The following is a 16,985-nucleotide window of genomic DNA, read 5'->3' on the forward strand; positions in this document are numbered from 1 at the left end:
TAACTTCAAATGGTCACTAAATGAATGATTGTAAATTGGCAATTACTTGTATTTCCTGTAGTGCTATATCAGTTGCTTCTCCTGCTGTTGATTTTAATTATACTCTACATTAATTCTTATTATTTCCTTATTTGTACATTGTTCAAATATATATTCAGATATTTGTAAAATATATATAAATGCAGTTTAAGTAATAAAATATTGATGAAACTACTGACATGGGTTGCACATGAACAGATATACTGTATTCCCAATACATAAGAGGATTCCTCCCCCCTTGCCCCCATCCTATTGGGTGTCTCAACAGATTTTGATACTACCATCCATGGTTTATTTCCATACCATGCAAGGGTTGGTGAGAGGAGAATACTGTGTTGCAGTGGTTCTCCTCCCGGAATAGGTAGTTCCAGTAAACGGAAGAAATTGGCCCAAGCCTTGGCACTCTGTCCTTGGTTAATATTAACATGGAATCACTCAGGAATTATTTGCCAACATGTAATGAATTAAGTATGCTGATGATTCCCAGTTGTGTATGTCCGCGTTGTTTAGGCAATACAGCTGAAGGCTTGATTCATTGGTTGGATGTTTTCAGTCTGGATAGGGAGAAACAGACTCAGACTTAACCTGCAGTAAGACAGAATGGTTGTTGATTCAAATGTCTTCAAATTTCAGAGAAATCTAAACTTGACAAGATGAAGTTACTCATCCAGAAGACAGAAGACTGTGCAGTCTGAGGCTTTTCTTGGAAACATAGCTCTTGCTCAGAACTTTAGGCAACCCAGAGATACCCAAATAGAAAAAAATCCAAAATATAAAATCTGATAATTTTTCCTCCTTGGTTTATAATTTATCTTTTTTTCATTTTTAAAAAATACTGAAAAGTTCAATTGAGGGGTAGTGAGCAGCACACTAGCCAGATGTGGCAAGTCATGAAAAAAATTATTACATCTGTGGATCAGTTAGCTTTTAATATTACCAAAGCAAAACAAAAGTTTCATAAGAAGATATTGAGTGAGCTAGTTGTGTGACTATTGGGGCTAACACAGAGAAGAGGGGGACAACCTATTTTCCAAGCATCCGAAGGCCAGACAAGGAACAATGGATGGAAACTGATCAAGGAGATATTTAACCTAGAAATAAGGATAAATTGTGTGACAGTGAGAATAATCAACAATTGAACAGGTTGCCTTCAGAAGTTGTGGGTGCTTCATCACTGGAGACTTTCAAGAAGAGACTGGAAAGCCACTTGTCAGAAATGGTATAGGGCAGGGATGTCAAACTCACTTTGTCACAGCGCCGTCATGTGACATATCAGGACTTTTCCCTCCCTTTATTAAACGGCGTGGGGGTGGCCAGTGTGTGACGCTTCCGGCCCATGGGCCGGGAGTTTGACAGCCCTGGTATAGGGTCTCCTGCTTAAGCAGGGGGTAGGATGTGGTGGCTCAGCGGCTAAGACATTGAGCTTGTCGATCGAGCGGTCGGCAGCTCAGCGGTTTGAATCCCTAGTGCTGCTGTGTAACAGGGTGAGCTCCTGTTACTTGTCACAACTTCTGCCAACCTAGCAGTTTTGAAAGCATGTAAAAATGCAAGTAGAAAAAATAGGGACCCCCTTTGGTGGGAAGGTAACAGCGTTCCGTCGCCTTTGGCGTTGAGTCATGCCGGCCACATGACCACGGAGACGTCTTTGGACAGCGCTGGCTCTTCAGCTTTGAAATGGAGATGAGCACCGCCCCCTAGAGTCGGCAACGACTACCACGTATGTGTGAGGGGAACCTTTACCTTTACCTTTAGGACTAGATAACCAAGATCTCTTCCAACTCTTATTCTTATTCAATCAGGTTATCAAAGTTATACCCAGAAAAGTAATAACAATATACATGTACATGTTTGCTCAATGGTTAAATACAATTTTGCAAAATTGTCATATAACAATTTAAATTACATAACAATTTTAATTACATTAGCATACAATTGTTATATAATAATGGATGCTAATGTAATTAAAATTGTTTACTGTGCTTTATAGTAAATAGGGTAAAAATACCTGAGAAAAGGAAAGCTGGATGGTAAAAATCATAAGTGTAAAAGCTCAAAAAGAAGAAATGGGAGCATGAAATTTGAAATTCCTAACAAATCAGAAGATGAGCCAAATCACACAGGGTAGCAAATTATGACTAAGGTGCCAAAATGTCTAGAGCTAGAAGTGCAGATGGCAGATACTGTATGGCTGTGACAGCTTTTGCACCAGTTGTGGCCTTTTCTGGAATGAGAGACTTTAAGAATGGTTGTGCATTGCCTCATGTCATAATTACTGTGATTAGTTCTATTGTTCATCAGAGGATCAAACAAGAAGTAATGGGTGGAAACTTGTTAAAAAGAGATCCAACCTAGAAGTAAGGAGAAATTTTCTGACAGTGGGAACAATTAATAAATGGAATAATTTGCCTCCTCGGGTTGTGGGTGCTTCATCAACAGAGATTTTCAAAACAAGACTGGACAACCACTTGGGATCATATAAGACTCTTACCTTGAGCACGGGATTGGACCTGAAAGCTTCTGAGGTCCCTTCCAGCCCTATTTTTCTATGAAGCTGTAATTGGAACCTGCTTTGAGCAGCATTTTAAAACTACAGCTGGTTTAAAATACAGCTTTCCTCATAGACAGTCGGAGAGAGATAAATAGATAGATATTTCTGCCATTTGGTAAGAGGCTAACAACAGGACATATTACAGTATCTTTCATTTAGAAGATCACTATAAGGGATAAAGAAACAAATCTTCGTTACATCCTCATCCTAGAACAGCTTTCCTCTCGAGACAAGGATGGCCATATCCGTTTTGGTGCTCAGAAGGCAGTCAAGACCGGGCTCTTCTACAGGATCTTTGGAAGCTAGTAGAAATGGATCTTGAATTGTAATTGGAGGAGAGAGGGTTGATAGTAGACTGCATATGAAATATGTTTTCTTTTGTGTATGTATTGAACTTATTTACTATGTGAATATTTTAGCTACTTTGAGTCTATGGACTAGAGTAGGATTTAAGCCCAAATAACAAATGCATAATTTATGTTTACTCATGTGATATATTTATTTTCAAGAAAAGAACTGTTAACAAGTACTTGTTGGGATAGTTTAGTTTGATCACTTATGTCAGCTGAGCATTATGGCCTCTGTAGTCTTTATAAAATATAGTGATATGGACTTGTTTAGCATCTGTATGAAGTATTGCTAAAGAAAGTATTAACTGAATGCCAAGACAGTAATTCATTAATAACTCAGAAATTTATTCTCAAGAAAGGAAATCCAGAAAACAATTACATCTCTTGCTGGTCTAATTCAGGTTTTTTTCAAACTAGACAACTTTAGGATGTGTGGACTTCAACTCCCAGAATTCCCTAGTCAGTATGGGAATTGGAATCCACACATTTTAAAGGCACCACATTTGAAAAATACTGATCTAACTGGAATACGAATATAAACTGAAAATCAAGTGAGTTTATTCATGCTTATATGTTACATACTTATATCCTGTCTTTTGTACAGGAATTCAAGCTGGCATACATACTGCTCTTTCCAACTGTTTCCCTCCATAACAACTATCCTTTGATGTAGATTGGGCTGAGAAAGAGTATCTGGCTCAGAGTCATAGGCCAGAACCTGGTGTCCCCACTCCTAGTCCAACATATTAACCACTATACTACATTTGAATTCTAAATTCCCAGAACTATAATGGAATTAAATAGAAAGGCAAAAGAACTTGAGGTCAACTTTTGGGAATATATTGAGAGGCTCTGAACAGGCCCATGCCTTTCAGGAAATTACATTCAAATAATTCCCTACTGATTATGCAAAGACCATGTCTCCATAGTCAGAAAATATAACTTGACATCCACTCCCCCTTCAACTATGCACACACCCACATTTTTAAACTCGGCCCTTCCAATCTCAGTAGCCAGACATTAGAAAAGGACACTCCTTACCAGGGAAATCAACTCTCCCATATGTGTCAATACTTAATAAACTTCAGTGAAGTTGATTCATATACTAAGCTTTTGTACTAGTTTGGCACAAGAGTTAGAAGACTACAGCAATTAACTTCCTGAGAATTGAAAGAACTTGATAACCTACCTAAATAAATGTAAGAAATAATAACAGTGGTGCAGCCAGAAATTACATAGAATGGGAGTTATGAAGCCTATTGTACAAAGTGCTATATATTTGATTATCTTCCTATGGATAGAATTAGAAATAATGGTGCTATGAGCAAGCAGCAAGCAGCTCTTATGACTTAAGATAGCAGAACAGAAGTTAATAACGTAAGTCTTCAAGGATGAAACAGGTTTCCCATTCTGACTGCAATGTTGCAGTAGTCATGCAGTATGAAGCTTTCAGGGAACAAGGGTATCTCTCATATAAGAAAATTTTTTAGGAGGATCTTAGAGTTATACTTAAATTAAACTTTTGGGTGGAGGAGGCTCTTAGTAATGGAGGATTCAATTACAAAGATATACACAGATTGGTACTGTATGTCAACTGCCTGTAACTTATCTATCTGGCTTGAAGGTTATGGACATCACATGTCATCTAGATCAGGGGTCCCCAACCTTTCGGACCTCAGGGACTAGTAAATTCATAATTTAAAATCCCATGGACGATTAATATGACCTGCTTAATGACCGGCTGGGTGGGTGTAGCTAGGTGGTAAGGTGACTGGGTAGGCATGGCCAACTTGATGTCACTCACATTGAGGAGTGCCTCGCCGGCCTCTACTCACCCCTCTCCTCCCAGCCACTTCTTGCCTGCCTGCCCGGGCTCCTTAGGGCCCCAATAGGAAGTAGTTGTTGGAGCTAAGCAGCCACGAGAAAGAGTTGGCAAAACAGCTGGCTCAGTTCAAATTGGATCTGACCGAGAAGGGGGCTCAGCAGAACCACCTCCTGAGTGAGGAGCCTACAAGCATAGGCTTTCCAAGCAGAGGGAAGACCTGTGGGAGTGCAAAGCCAGGTACCGGCGCCTGAAGGCTCAGCACACTGAGATGGTAAGCCAGTTCCAGGCCATAATACAGTCCCATTGGAACAAGGCCCTCTGGCTCTTCGCCACTAGCGGTGCTTCCCTCCAGCCTTCGCCCAAAGACCCGCACCAGGAGGCTGAAGGAGACCCCAAGTCGGAATTTCAGCCCCCTTCCGACCCACACAAAAAGACCCCGAAGGGGGAGACTCTCTGCAGCAAAGTTTATTGCATGTATTCAGCTCAGGGGCCGTAGTTTGAGGACCCCTGCTTTAGTATAATATAAAAAAATGCAAATAATTTTTCTGCAGACAACCAAAATTTTCTTGTGGACCACCAGTGGTCCACGGACCACCTGTTGGTGACAGCTGGTCTAGATAATTGGTTAGGTAGGGCAGATGAATCATTTGTGGTCAGGATACACCTTGGCAATAGTGAATGGAGAAAAATAATTAGGCATCCCAATGAACTAAATTAAGGTTCTGTAGTACGCTGAAATTCAGGACCGCCAAGGATGACTGCAACAATGCTATCTATTCTATGCACATGGACAGTTAGGCCAATTTAAGTAATCTCCATGTATAAGTAAGGCTGGGAGGAGATAATTAATTTGTGAGACTCTATTATAACTTTGGGAAAAGTCAGTTCTGCATTTGAGTCAAGTACCTATTTAAGCCATAAATGTCAGACAATCAAAAGGAAATAGCCAAATATTATTTTTAAATGTCCACAAAATTACTTCATTCAGGGCAGCTCTCCTGTTAAGCTTTTGCATATTTGGTCAAAGACTTACCTTATGCCATCTATTTTTGGCAGAAACTTTGCATAGCCCAAAGCTTTCCAATCAGCTACCCTGTTCTTTTTTAACTGATGCAGATTGAATTGCCTGCAGGAAAAAAAAATATGGTATTCCCAATGCTAATTTATTCCTTATAATGGGACAAAATGAGGGAGTCCTTGAGCAACTACTGAGCATCCAAATATTGTTTTGGGGATGTGTCTTTTCTAATATAGAAGACATCAAACCCAATTTTAGATCCCCCTTCCCCCCAAATCAATATATTCCCAAATATTTGGGAGCAACAAGGAAGGAACATAATTTAATTTCTGATTTTGTTACTTAAAATATTTACTTCTATACTTTAGGGCAGGGTTAGTGGCCATATTCTATATTTTTTCAAGATCCTGAAGGGTAAATTAATACACACACACACACCCCAAAAGCAACTTTTGTGATTGGTATTGGCTTTTTGCTCTAGCTCCTGCAATCCATTGATTACGTTTCCTGGGGTTGGGAATTGAAGTCCAAAATATAGAGGCCTGTCTTTGGGGGAAAAAATATTCCTCCTTATTATAATTTTATTATAATTTTCATCTGCCTCCAGCTAGGATGGCTGTTACTCTTTTGAAGAAAGAAATGTTACATTTTTCAGTGATGCGTTATTGCATGTTGGAGCCTACTTTGCAAAACAGATGAGTAGATGAGTCAGATTGATACTAATTGCTTCAGACCAATAAAATATAAAGATGTGTCATGCATCATCTCTTGCACTGTCTTCCCTCCCATAGCTTGCAAAATGCCAGCTTGATTATATAACTATATTAAAAATTTGCTGAGCGAATGGCTAAGCAGTTTGCCCATACCTTGCTGGAGTCTTCTTGGATTACTGTGGTGGTTTGTGGCAGGCCTTCCTGACTGCTCTCCACTCACTATTTGACATCCACAATACAGTATAATCTTGGTTATCTCCCAAAATCTCCCTAATCCTTTTCATCGCTGCTTACATTGGTGGATCTTTGGAAGTGTTATCAGCTAAATTTGCTAGTGTTCATCTAGCCCATGCATACAGAAACTCAGTTATTTGAAAAACATCATTACCAGTCCTGCTCCTGTGTGTTTGGTTGAATTATGAAAACAAGATCAATTAGATTTTCCACATGTTAAAACTGCTACCACATATTTTAGGTCCCCCTCCCCATTTAAGTTGTTCATCATGTTTTATGACCACATTGTTTAATAATGGAGTTACTGGTTCCAATTACCATTGGTAAGCAAGGACTCTTGTATGTTGAATACAATTACTAACTTACACATATAGAATTAAACAAGAAATAGGGTCAGAATGTGAATTAGTGATTAGTATGTAAGTAGTACACTGGGGTTGTTTGTTTATACTGAAAGAATAAGGATCAAATATCAACTCAACACTACTGACATTGGGAGATCAAGGACCTGTAACTATTTCTAGGCTCTGTGTAAAACCCATTTGTGAAAGCTGTGCAGTAGCTGTACAAAGACTAAAGAAAGCTTATGATCCATGAATTAGACTTTAAAATATAGAAGTCATTTAATGCCATCAACCTTACCATTTTCCATTTCCAATTTCTAGTAGTTTTGAACGCATCTTAAGAAAACCCACTTGTCCTCATCATGTGCTGATCTAATGCATTTCCAGAATAGTGTAGTATATTTATAATATTATGAGCTGGAACTTCCAGAGAACATCTACAGTCAACTAGTGTTCAATCCAGACAGATACAGGATAAATTTCTTTGAAATAAAATTGCATATATTTCTGAAGTAAGGAGAAAATGTAAAAGATTGTGGCAGAAAATTGCAAGTTTTGGGAATCTGCATTCTAATAGAGTATTTTTCGCCATGTATATTTATACATTTGAAGTAGATTGATGTTTCTCTGTGTCACATGTGTGAGTATGTGGGTAAATGTGTAATGGTTATCCTGAGAGATAAATGCAACAAAATTGTATTTTAATGTATGCTGATTAGTGTTCATTTAAAGTGACAATAAAGTTCTATTCTGTTCTATTCTATTCTATTCTATGTGTACTATGTGACTATTTGCATTGTATGCAACTTAAGAGGTGGGAGAAAATCAGAATCTAGTAATAGTTTCTACTTGCAATGTCTATTTTTGAATACCTGATCATCAAAACATATATTGGGAGAGACACATCCACAATGTACCAACTCGTAAGCAATTGCGACTTCAGCATTATGAAGAAATGAAATACTTAATATATCAAGTTCATGAATTCCTGTTAAAGAACCTTGGCCTATTTTTGATTTTAAAATTTCTGTTTACACAAAGAGTTACGTTCTAACTTGATAGAATATTTCAGCATAATCAATGAACACAGAACTCAAGGTAATTGACCTCTATACTTCTTGATTTTTATTTTATGTTTGATGTTGTAATTTGATATATCCTCATTTCTTTCTTTCTATATTTTGAGATAATAGTAAACTGGTAAGGAGGACAATGACAGTATGAAGCTTCCGTTGACAAGCAGGATTTCTTATTCACTGAAGAAATTCACTCTATAGTTAAATGTTTCTACAAGAACTTATTGATCTAGCTTTAATATTTATTTAAACCAGCCATCCTCAATGTGCAGTCTTTTAGATGTCTTTTATTTCAACCCAGATCACACTGAGTACATTGACTGAACTGGTGCTGGTGGTGGGAATTATAGTACAATACACCTGGAAGGTGGTTTATGAGGAAATCTAATCCACTCAATTTAAATATCTGTAAAAACAAGTTATTATTTGCATTACAGTATAGCAACATTCATTTTTGTAGAGTATCTTATGTATTTATAGAACAGAAGCTAAATTACATTAGTGTTTCAGATTGTTTAAATATGACTTTGAATTCAGAATACTGAAATAACAAACCTGCATTATAAAAATTACTCCCTCACCTTATTTTGTTAATCAAATTTTGTGTGTGTGTGCACGTGCCGGTATATACACACCTTCCAATATGTTATTCCAAAGAAATATCTAAAACTTATTTAGAAGAAAATATCCATGAGACTCCCTTCTTATTCCAAAGGGATACAAAGGGCAAAACAGTATCATCTTCCTAAAGAGAAATATTATTAATTAATTTAATATTGAGAAGTGCCCTTCTGGGTTATATAGTTTATCATATTTGAGAGATGCTCATATGTTTCTTATTTATTCCAGAATTGGGATAAGTATGTTTAGAAATCTTGCCATCAGTTGTAGGCATTTCCTTCCTACAAGTAGCTGTCTGATCAATCTAGAGGTCCAGGCAGTACCTGAACCCAACTCCCTTACAATGCTGTACCATTATTCAGGAAAGATATGGCTCCTTCTTCCCATCATTGAACTGGGAAAATTATATGCAGGTATTAGTACCTATTCATTAGAATGTGATGAAACTGGCAGGAGAGTTAGACACAGAATGAAATGCGTTTTTAAATGTAATGTATTTTGACCATAACAATGATTCTATATAACTCCTGTAATCTTGTAACATGTTTAGTTATATTATAAATATATCTATTACAGGTAGGATAAAACTATCCCCAGTCTTTGGCCAAGACAGTTTTGACTGAGACAATTCTTACACCTGTATTCATGGTCTCTTTGGTTATATTGCCTAACACACACAAAGGGAATGTAAAAAATGGAACATGTATAAAACCAAGGAAGAAACTGGATGGAAGAGAGAAATGAAGATGTATATAAGAAACAAATAGGAATGAGATTTTTTAAAAAGTCCATATTTGTAAAATGTATGTGCAAAATTGGAAAGGAGAATTTAGTTCAGCAAGTCACTACAATATAACTTGCCCAGCAGAGCTATCAGATACCCATTATAAGCATTGCTGACAAATTCTTGTTTAGTATTTATCTGAATACATCCAATTGTATACCACTGCACTGTATAATAGCTTATACTATTAAACTATTTTTTAATTTAGAAGGATTTTTGTTGACATTTTATCAGGTATGTTTTTCTATAACTTAAAATCTATTATTCCCCATACCATATGCTGGGTTGATACAGCAGTTCAAGTATTTGAACCTTCCTTCCTCCCAGGCTTTTCTCTTCAACATTCCCAATTCCTACAATCTTTCATCATAATTTCTACTTCCTTGATCACCCTCACTGTCCATCTTCCAGATCATTTCTCTGAATCCTTCTTAAAACTGTAGTGCCCTGATTTGGATATAAATACGTTTGAGAAATTAGGACAAAGTGAAATTATTGCTTCTTATGGTTTTGAAAGTATGTGTCTGGCATCTTTAGAGAGGCTCTTATTCATCCATACTTTGAAATTTTGAGTGACAGTCTATTCTCACATCTATGGCTTATTATTTCCCCTCCGCTCCAATCTGTGGCCTTTTTCTTTGCACAGGAGTCCTGACAATAGGATACCACAGCAATTATCCTTAGAATATTATTTTTCACAAATACTATTGGCAAGTCAGTAATTGCTGTTTGCATAGAATGTCTCTTCAAACACAATCATACCATAAAAGGTCATTTGTATCAGTATATCTTTGCAACCACCACTCAAAAATAGAGTGACTGACTGCAAGAGCTACTTGGATATAAAGCTGAACCTACTGAGCTTCAACTTAATATTTCCCTTGTGATTGTGGCATTATATGCATAAGAATTAAAAAAGTAATTTTAAAAAATCAATTCCTTTTTGGTGCCTAGTATAATGCTTTCCCCTTTTCAACCCACAGGTGGCACTCCATGGAAGAGCTTGAATCAAAAAGGCTGAGCTAAATAGCTGTGTCATCTTATTAAATTAACACCAGTCTGAATTACCCCATTCCTTTCTAGTTCAGGCTTCACAGGCCTTATTTCCTATACCAAAAGGGTATTTGGTTGTGAAGAGATCACCAATATTCCACACCAATTTTATCCTAAGAATCTGTGATTATTTAAAACTACATGTATTAGTAGTCTTTCTAGGATGTTTCCAAAGAATGATTTCAGGTGTCTTGCAATATCATCTTTCTATAACTGCTTTAATTTGAATATTTAGAAGGAAACAGAAAACCTATTGACATTTACTATGAGATAGCAACTGGAATATTCAGCCTGATGAGTTTAGTTCAGGTTTTATCTAACAGGAAGAGTAGTGTATGTAACTTTGAACAAAAATATATTTAGATCTTTGGTTATTCGGGTTTTCTCCCGCGTACCGCGAAAACCTCAGAAAACAAAAATATATTTGTTCCAAGAAAAACAAACAAAAACAAATTCTATTGAAATAAATGAAATATCTTCAGTAAAATTGTGCTCATCTTATTAGGTGCCATCTGCAGATTGCTTCACATATATACCCAAAAGATGCTCTTTATATTTCCTAAGCCTACTTAAAAACTGAAATGATAGTAATTTAGTCCTATTACATGCACGGTGTTGAACAGCTCTGAGAAATGGGATGGTTGAAGATTGTCTCATATACATCATTTCTTCACAAACTGCTGATTGACATAATTGTTAACATCTAGGTGGGCACTATGTACGCACAGTTTGCTCATAATTTGTGTGATTAGGCTCCAAGTAGAAAAAATGTTAATAGATTTATTTTTCTGTACTGAATATTGACTGAAAAATGTATGAAATTGATCTTGCTAATTTTTTTATCTGAACAAAAATGTATTTTATTTGATTTTGATAGCATGTTCAATTGATTTGTAAACTATAGTTTATAGATTACAGTGATCAGCAAATACAGGCAATTTTGGTTTATTCTATAAACCACAGGTAAAGAAAACTTGGTTACATATCAAACTATGGTTAGCAATGGGCAGCATCATAATGATTGTTTTAATCTGAAGTTATAGTAAACATACTGTGGTGGAATCCAATTCTCAGAAGTACTTTAATAATAGAAGAATAGCAATTATCCATATAATTACCCAACTCAATCATAAAACCCTTGGGACAGTCTCTCATGTTGAGACTAAGCTTTGTTTCAAGGATGCAAGAGGGAAATTAGATTGCCATCTTGAGCTGTCTGGAGAAAACACAGACTAAAATAAATGATAAATAAATCTGATGTAAATCCATAAGTACAAGTTGTACCACAGATGTACCTAGTTATCCTGAATCTAATCAATAATTTCATAATATATTAGTTGTCAAGATCTCTGGCTTCAGAAATTTATATGACCCAAAACTCTACACAGGATTGAATCTCCAGGAGATACCCCAAAATCTGCAGCTATCTCTCTTCCATCATTGGCAAAAGAGTTCTTGAGTGGCTCAGGCTGTAAGATAGCCTGTTATTAAAACACAGCTGCCTGCAATTACTGCAGGTTCTAGTCCCACCAGGCCCAAGGTTGACTCAGCCTTCCATCCTTTATAAGGTAGGTAAAATGAGGACCCAGATTGTTGGGGGCAATAAAAGTTGACTTTGTATATAATATACAAATGGATGAAGACTATTGCTTAACACAATGTAAGCCGCCCTGAGTCTTCGGAGAAGGGCGGGATATAAATGTAAATTAAAAAAAAAAAAGATGAATTCCCAATTAGTTCCCCGTTTTTCTTACCTTGAAGAAGAGAGGAGACAAAAATCAGTCAAGGATCTTTTAGAAATGGATTCCTCTCTAAGGAAGCATGGCCAACTATTGTATGGTCTTTGTCAACCTATATATGACTTCAGCTCTTTGCTGAGTGAATCATATCTTTATAGAGGAGATGAGAAATTTGATTGTTCAGAAATACAATTCACAGGAGCCCCAGTGTGCATGGTCATTCTGTATCAAACAAAACAGTGTTCCCTCACCAACTATTATAGTCCATTGGCCTAGTATTGCAATGTCACATGCTTTTCAAAATAATTTTGAGTAACTGCTTCAAGCATTGTCAAAAGAGCAGGGATAAAATAATGTGGAAAAATGGTTGGAAAACAAGACAGAACTTACTGCCCAGAAAAACAGTGGGGGAAACTCTTTTGACACCTCACATATCTGCATTTTTACCTGTTCTATATCATATTTTGAAAAGGATCCAGATCAGGAAGGAAGATTCACTGTCTAAAGGGCAATGACTTTCTGTAATCATAGATTTACTTCTAGCCTATTTTGATATTGTGGAAAGGTGTTTCTTTCAAGCATGAGAAGGATCTGGATACAATTTTGTTTTATAGATGTTCCTGAAATTTTGCAGCCTTAAACACCCGTAAATTGTATTTTACTGTGTTTCCCCGAAAATAAGATCTATCCCAAAAATAACCTTTAACATGTTTTCTGCACCCTTAGCATGTTTTCTGTGCCCAATAAAGCCTTACCCCTAAAATAAGCTCTATTTAAGCGCCTGCGCAGCTGGCTGCTTGCCCATTCTGTCTGGTTACTTGCAATGCCGAGAGGAGGTGAGGCAAGAGCGGGTGGAGCTGCCTGATACACACACTTGCTTACCTCAGGGCTCCCAGAGCCAGGCCATCCATGCATCGACAACTGCCATGCTCAGCAGCTCTGATAGCCCTGTCCAGCAAGACCCCGCATGGCCGCTGACCCCATTCTTCTGCTTGCTTGTGGCCACGGTTGAGCAACGTGCCAATGCCACAGCCACGAGGTGAGGCAGATTTCAGTACATGGCTGGCCTGGTTGTGGGGGTCCCGAAGTAAGCCGGTTCAGGGTGTGTGGGACAGCTCCACATCCCCACCTTGTGGTGGTGGCACTCAAAAGAAATAAGAAAATATTTCCCAAAAATAAGCCCTAATGCTTATTTCAGAGCCCAAAAGAAACTAAGACTGGCTTTTATTTTCAGGGAAATACAGTATTGTTGAATTCTGAACCTGTATTAATATTTGCAAGAGGTATTTCAGGACTTTTAAAAAATTAATCAAAAGTTAACAAAAGAAATAAACTGTAACATAATAGATGCATCAGGCAAGCAATGTGAACAAAAGATTTATTGTGTCTGTATTGGTAGGATTTTATGTGTGGCCGATTTCTAATAAATTGTAATAGTCTCTGAAGTGTAAAATGTATTTTACTATTAAAAATTATACTTCAAATATTAAATACTGTTATATACATTATGATTTCATTTTTTAGCTCTAACTGTAAATGTTATGGTTTCCAAGTATAAACCTGGAAAGTAAAAGGAAATAATTATATAAACATCCACACACTCAGATGTGTGTGTGATGTTTGTGTATGCGTATGTATGTGTGTATGTGTGCGCACACACACATGCTGTTTTTCACAAATGAAAAACATGAATGAAGCAGGATATAAATGGCCTAAGGTTTGTGTGTGTGTGTGTGTGTGGTCGTCACTTATCTATTTCATATAAAATAACAAAATATATAGAGAGAGGCATGTTTGTTAATTTTAGTTTTTACATAGTAAATAAGAGTTTTTAAATGTATGGCTTTGCGGAGATAGATTATGAAGAGACTTCTGTTTATTTATTTAAAAGCGTTTTAAGAGAACGTGTTAGTGTGCTTACAATAGTGGCCATGGTGGTCGAATGACAAGCCAAAAGTTTCATGCTAGAGTTACTCGAACTCTTTCCACTCACTGCTTCAGCAGCCTTTAGAAGAGAAATGTAGTTGATTACAACCTCATCTACTTTCACTATAATCTCCTCCTGCTGTGCTTCAGAGTTCATGATTTTAACTAAACGCATGCAGGCTTCTGTTAAGCAACAGAGAACTTGAAAGCTTGAAGTCATTGCTACAAGCATTTCCTCTGGGCTTTTTTCAGCCATGGCCATTTTCCTGCAGGCACTTCCCAACTGTTGTGATTCTACAGATAACAGTTGTTTGTACTGAGAAAGTTTAAGGTCATGTGTTTCTGGATGATCCTCCTTCTTGCCCACACTTGCCCGGACCAAACAGAGTAGCTCATTGGCATCCTTTTGTGCTGCAAGAAATCCATCAGGCACTGCATAATTCTTCTCTTTCATGGCACTGAGTCTTGCAATTTGTGCATCAAAGGACATATTACTGAGATCTGGCTGACTTCTGCTTTTGCCTTCTTGACTGTCTCCTGCTTCTCTGAAGGCCTCTACACCTTTCCCCTTGTGTTCCTCATTCACAGTGGAAGAAGTTTGAGTAGTTAATTCTTCTAATGTGCACTGTATCTCTGGTTGACAGAGGCAGGAGAGCTGAGTGCTGCCTGCATATTCAATTTCATCATCGTCATCAGCATTCCCCGTTGTTAGGAAACAAGAGCTAAAAGGGCTGCGGCATTTCCAGTTGCTCACGTCTCGTTTTCGTAATGGTAACGTTCTGTATTGCTTGGGCTCCTTTTGGACAGCATTCAAGAAGAAAAATCTTCTACTGTTCATGCTGATGTTCATGGAACTTTGGGAATAACTTTTGGATAACTTTTTGCCCAGAGGTCCTCCTCTTTTTTCTAATTTTGAGTCAGATGTTTCAGAAATCTCTGAACGTAATACACTGACGGCAGCTTTCTCCTTCCCAAGAAACATCTCAATGCCTGTAGTTTCTGCAGTGATGCTGTTGCTGCGCCGCAAAACTTTCTTCTTCTGTGGCATTCTGAGGCTTCCTCCGATTGTATCGTATGGCCATAAACTGACTGCTACCCCACCTGACAGGTTGACTTTGGGAACATCAAAAGAGTCTTGGTTTTGACTTGGCACCTTTGATTTTGAGTGAATGTAGGATGATAGCAGGATGGAACCAGCTCCGGGCTGTCTAGGAAAAGCTGAAGGCGGGCCTCCTTGTCTTTCACACACAGGTTCTGTGAAAGCTACACTAGGGGTAGTAGAAGTACAAGGAGAATTATTAAGAATCTTAAAACAAAACAATTTAATGTCTAAACAATTCAGTCTTATGATATTTGTTTTATTAAGGCTTAATAGTATGAATAAATATTATACCGTAAGCATAATAAACAGATTCAAATATAGCTCTTTTGGAAGAGATCATTAGAAAAATCAAAACTGTTAAATCAGGCTTGCTGTTTAGTATAAGAGGCATAATATAAAAACTGGACTTCTTCTCGACTGAAATTTGAATAGTATGCCTAGTCTATTTCTATTGAACGGTAGGTATGCTTATTCTATGTGGTATCTTCCTATAACCTTAGCCCTTGTTCCCCTCTGAATAAATGCAGCTCTACTGAACACAAGATTTCTCATTCTTGATACCATACAAGCAAATAACATCAGGAAAGAGGGGTTTGTTTGTTTTGCTTTTGTGTTTGGTTTGTGAGCTTCTTAGAGGCAGCAAGTTGATAGTTATTTGAAATACAATGCTAAAGACCAAAGACTTTTGATCTTACTCAGGAAATAAATCCTTAAATTCTAATCAGTAAATGGACTCTCATCGGGATACTATTAGGCAGGCAGTATGTTGCAAGTCACTTACAGACTCTTTGGTGTGGACCTTCTCACAACACTAACCAAATTAACTGAAATATGCTGAAATTTGGTGTAATTTTTTCCAGCTTGCCTGATTTTCTAAAATCAAACCCACTACTTTCAAAAAAGCACCAAAGGGCCACATATATCAGTCTCACCCTTCTGCTTATTGTTCTCCCCCTCATAAGTCTTGAAAATTGAACTGAACAAAAAAAAAAATGCACCTCTAAGCTATAAAGAGCTTTTCCAAATCCCCTAGAATATCACCCAGTAATGTAAATATTATCATGGTAGGGGTAGCAGCCGCCTTGGGGTATACAAGTAGTGGGTGCCAGTTGTTTTTCGATTAAAAAATAAGTGCTGATAAATCATAGGTATGCATTCAGATTTGCAGAAAGATGCCATGTTTAACTTTTGAATCACTGACCGTTATGTCAGCTTCTGTCAGTTGAGGATTAAGTAAAAATCACAATCTGACTCAGGGTGCCTAAACTCTTACATGTATCTTTATCTTTTATCATTAGCTTTTATTCTTTTGTAAATCGGTTGCTCAATAGAGGAGTGGGTCAACTCATTTAGTGTGTTTTTTGTTTCAAGAGGCCAGTCTTTTCTAGGTATATAGTGGACGGTAGGTATGCTTATTCTATGTGGTATCTTCCTATAACCTTAGCCCTTGTTCCCCTCTGAATAAATGCAGCTCTGGAATATGCTTGAAGTGAAAAGAAAGCATTCTCTTTCTCTTTTTAGCACTACTTATTAGCCCATTTATCCTACGGATGGATCTGCTATGAAGATTTGGTGAACTATTTTGATCTAGGGAATATTTTTGCCAAGTCATA

The 16,985-nt window shown here is 37.3% G+C and overlaps 1 protein-coding gene across 1 annotated transcript in view; it reads right to left on the reverse strand.

The window, feature by feature from the left end:
• Nucleotides 1–13,391: 13,391 nt before the first annotated feature.
• Nucleotides 13,392–16,985, reverse strand: part of FRMPD4 (FERM and PDZ domain containing 4) — a 292,626-nt gene continuing 289,032 nt past the window's right edge. The window contains exon 17 of the mRNA XM_058185802.1: nt 13,392–15,533. Coding sequence (XP_058041785.1) covers nt 14,221–15,533 — 1,313 coding nt within the window. The 3' untranslated portion in view covers nt 13,392–14,220. The remainder of the gene's footprint in view (nt 15,534–16,985) is intronic.

Source organism: Ahaetulla prasina, chromosome 5 (genome assembly GCF_028640845.1).
Source record: "Ahaetulla prasina isolate Xishuangbanna chromosome 5, ASM2864084v1, whole genome shotgun sequence".
Taxonomy (NCBI): domain Eukaryota; kingdom Metazoa; phylum Chordata; class Lepidosauria; order Squamata; family Colubridae; genus Ahaetulla; species Ahaetulla prasina.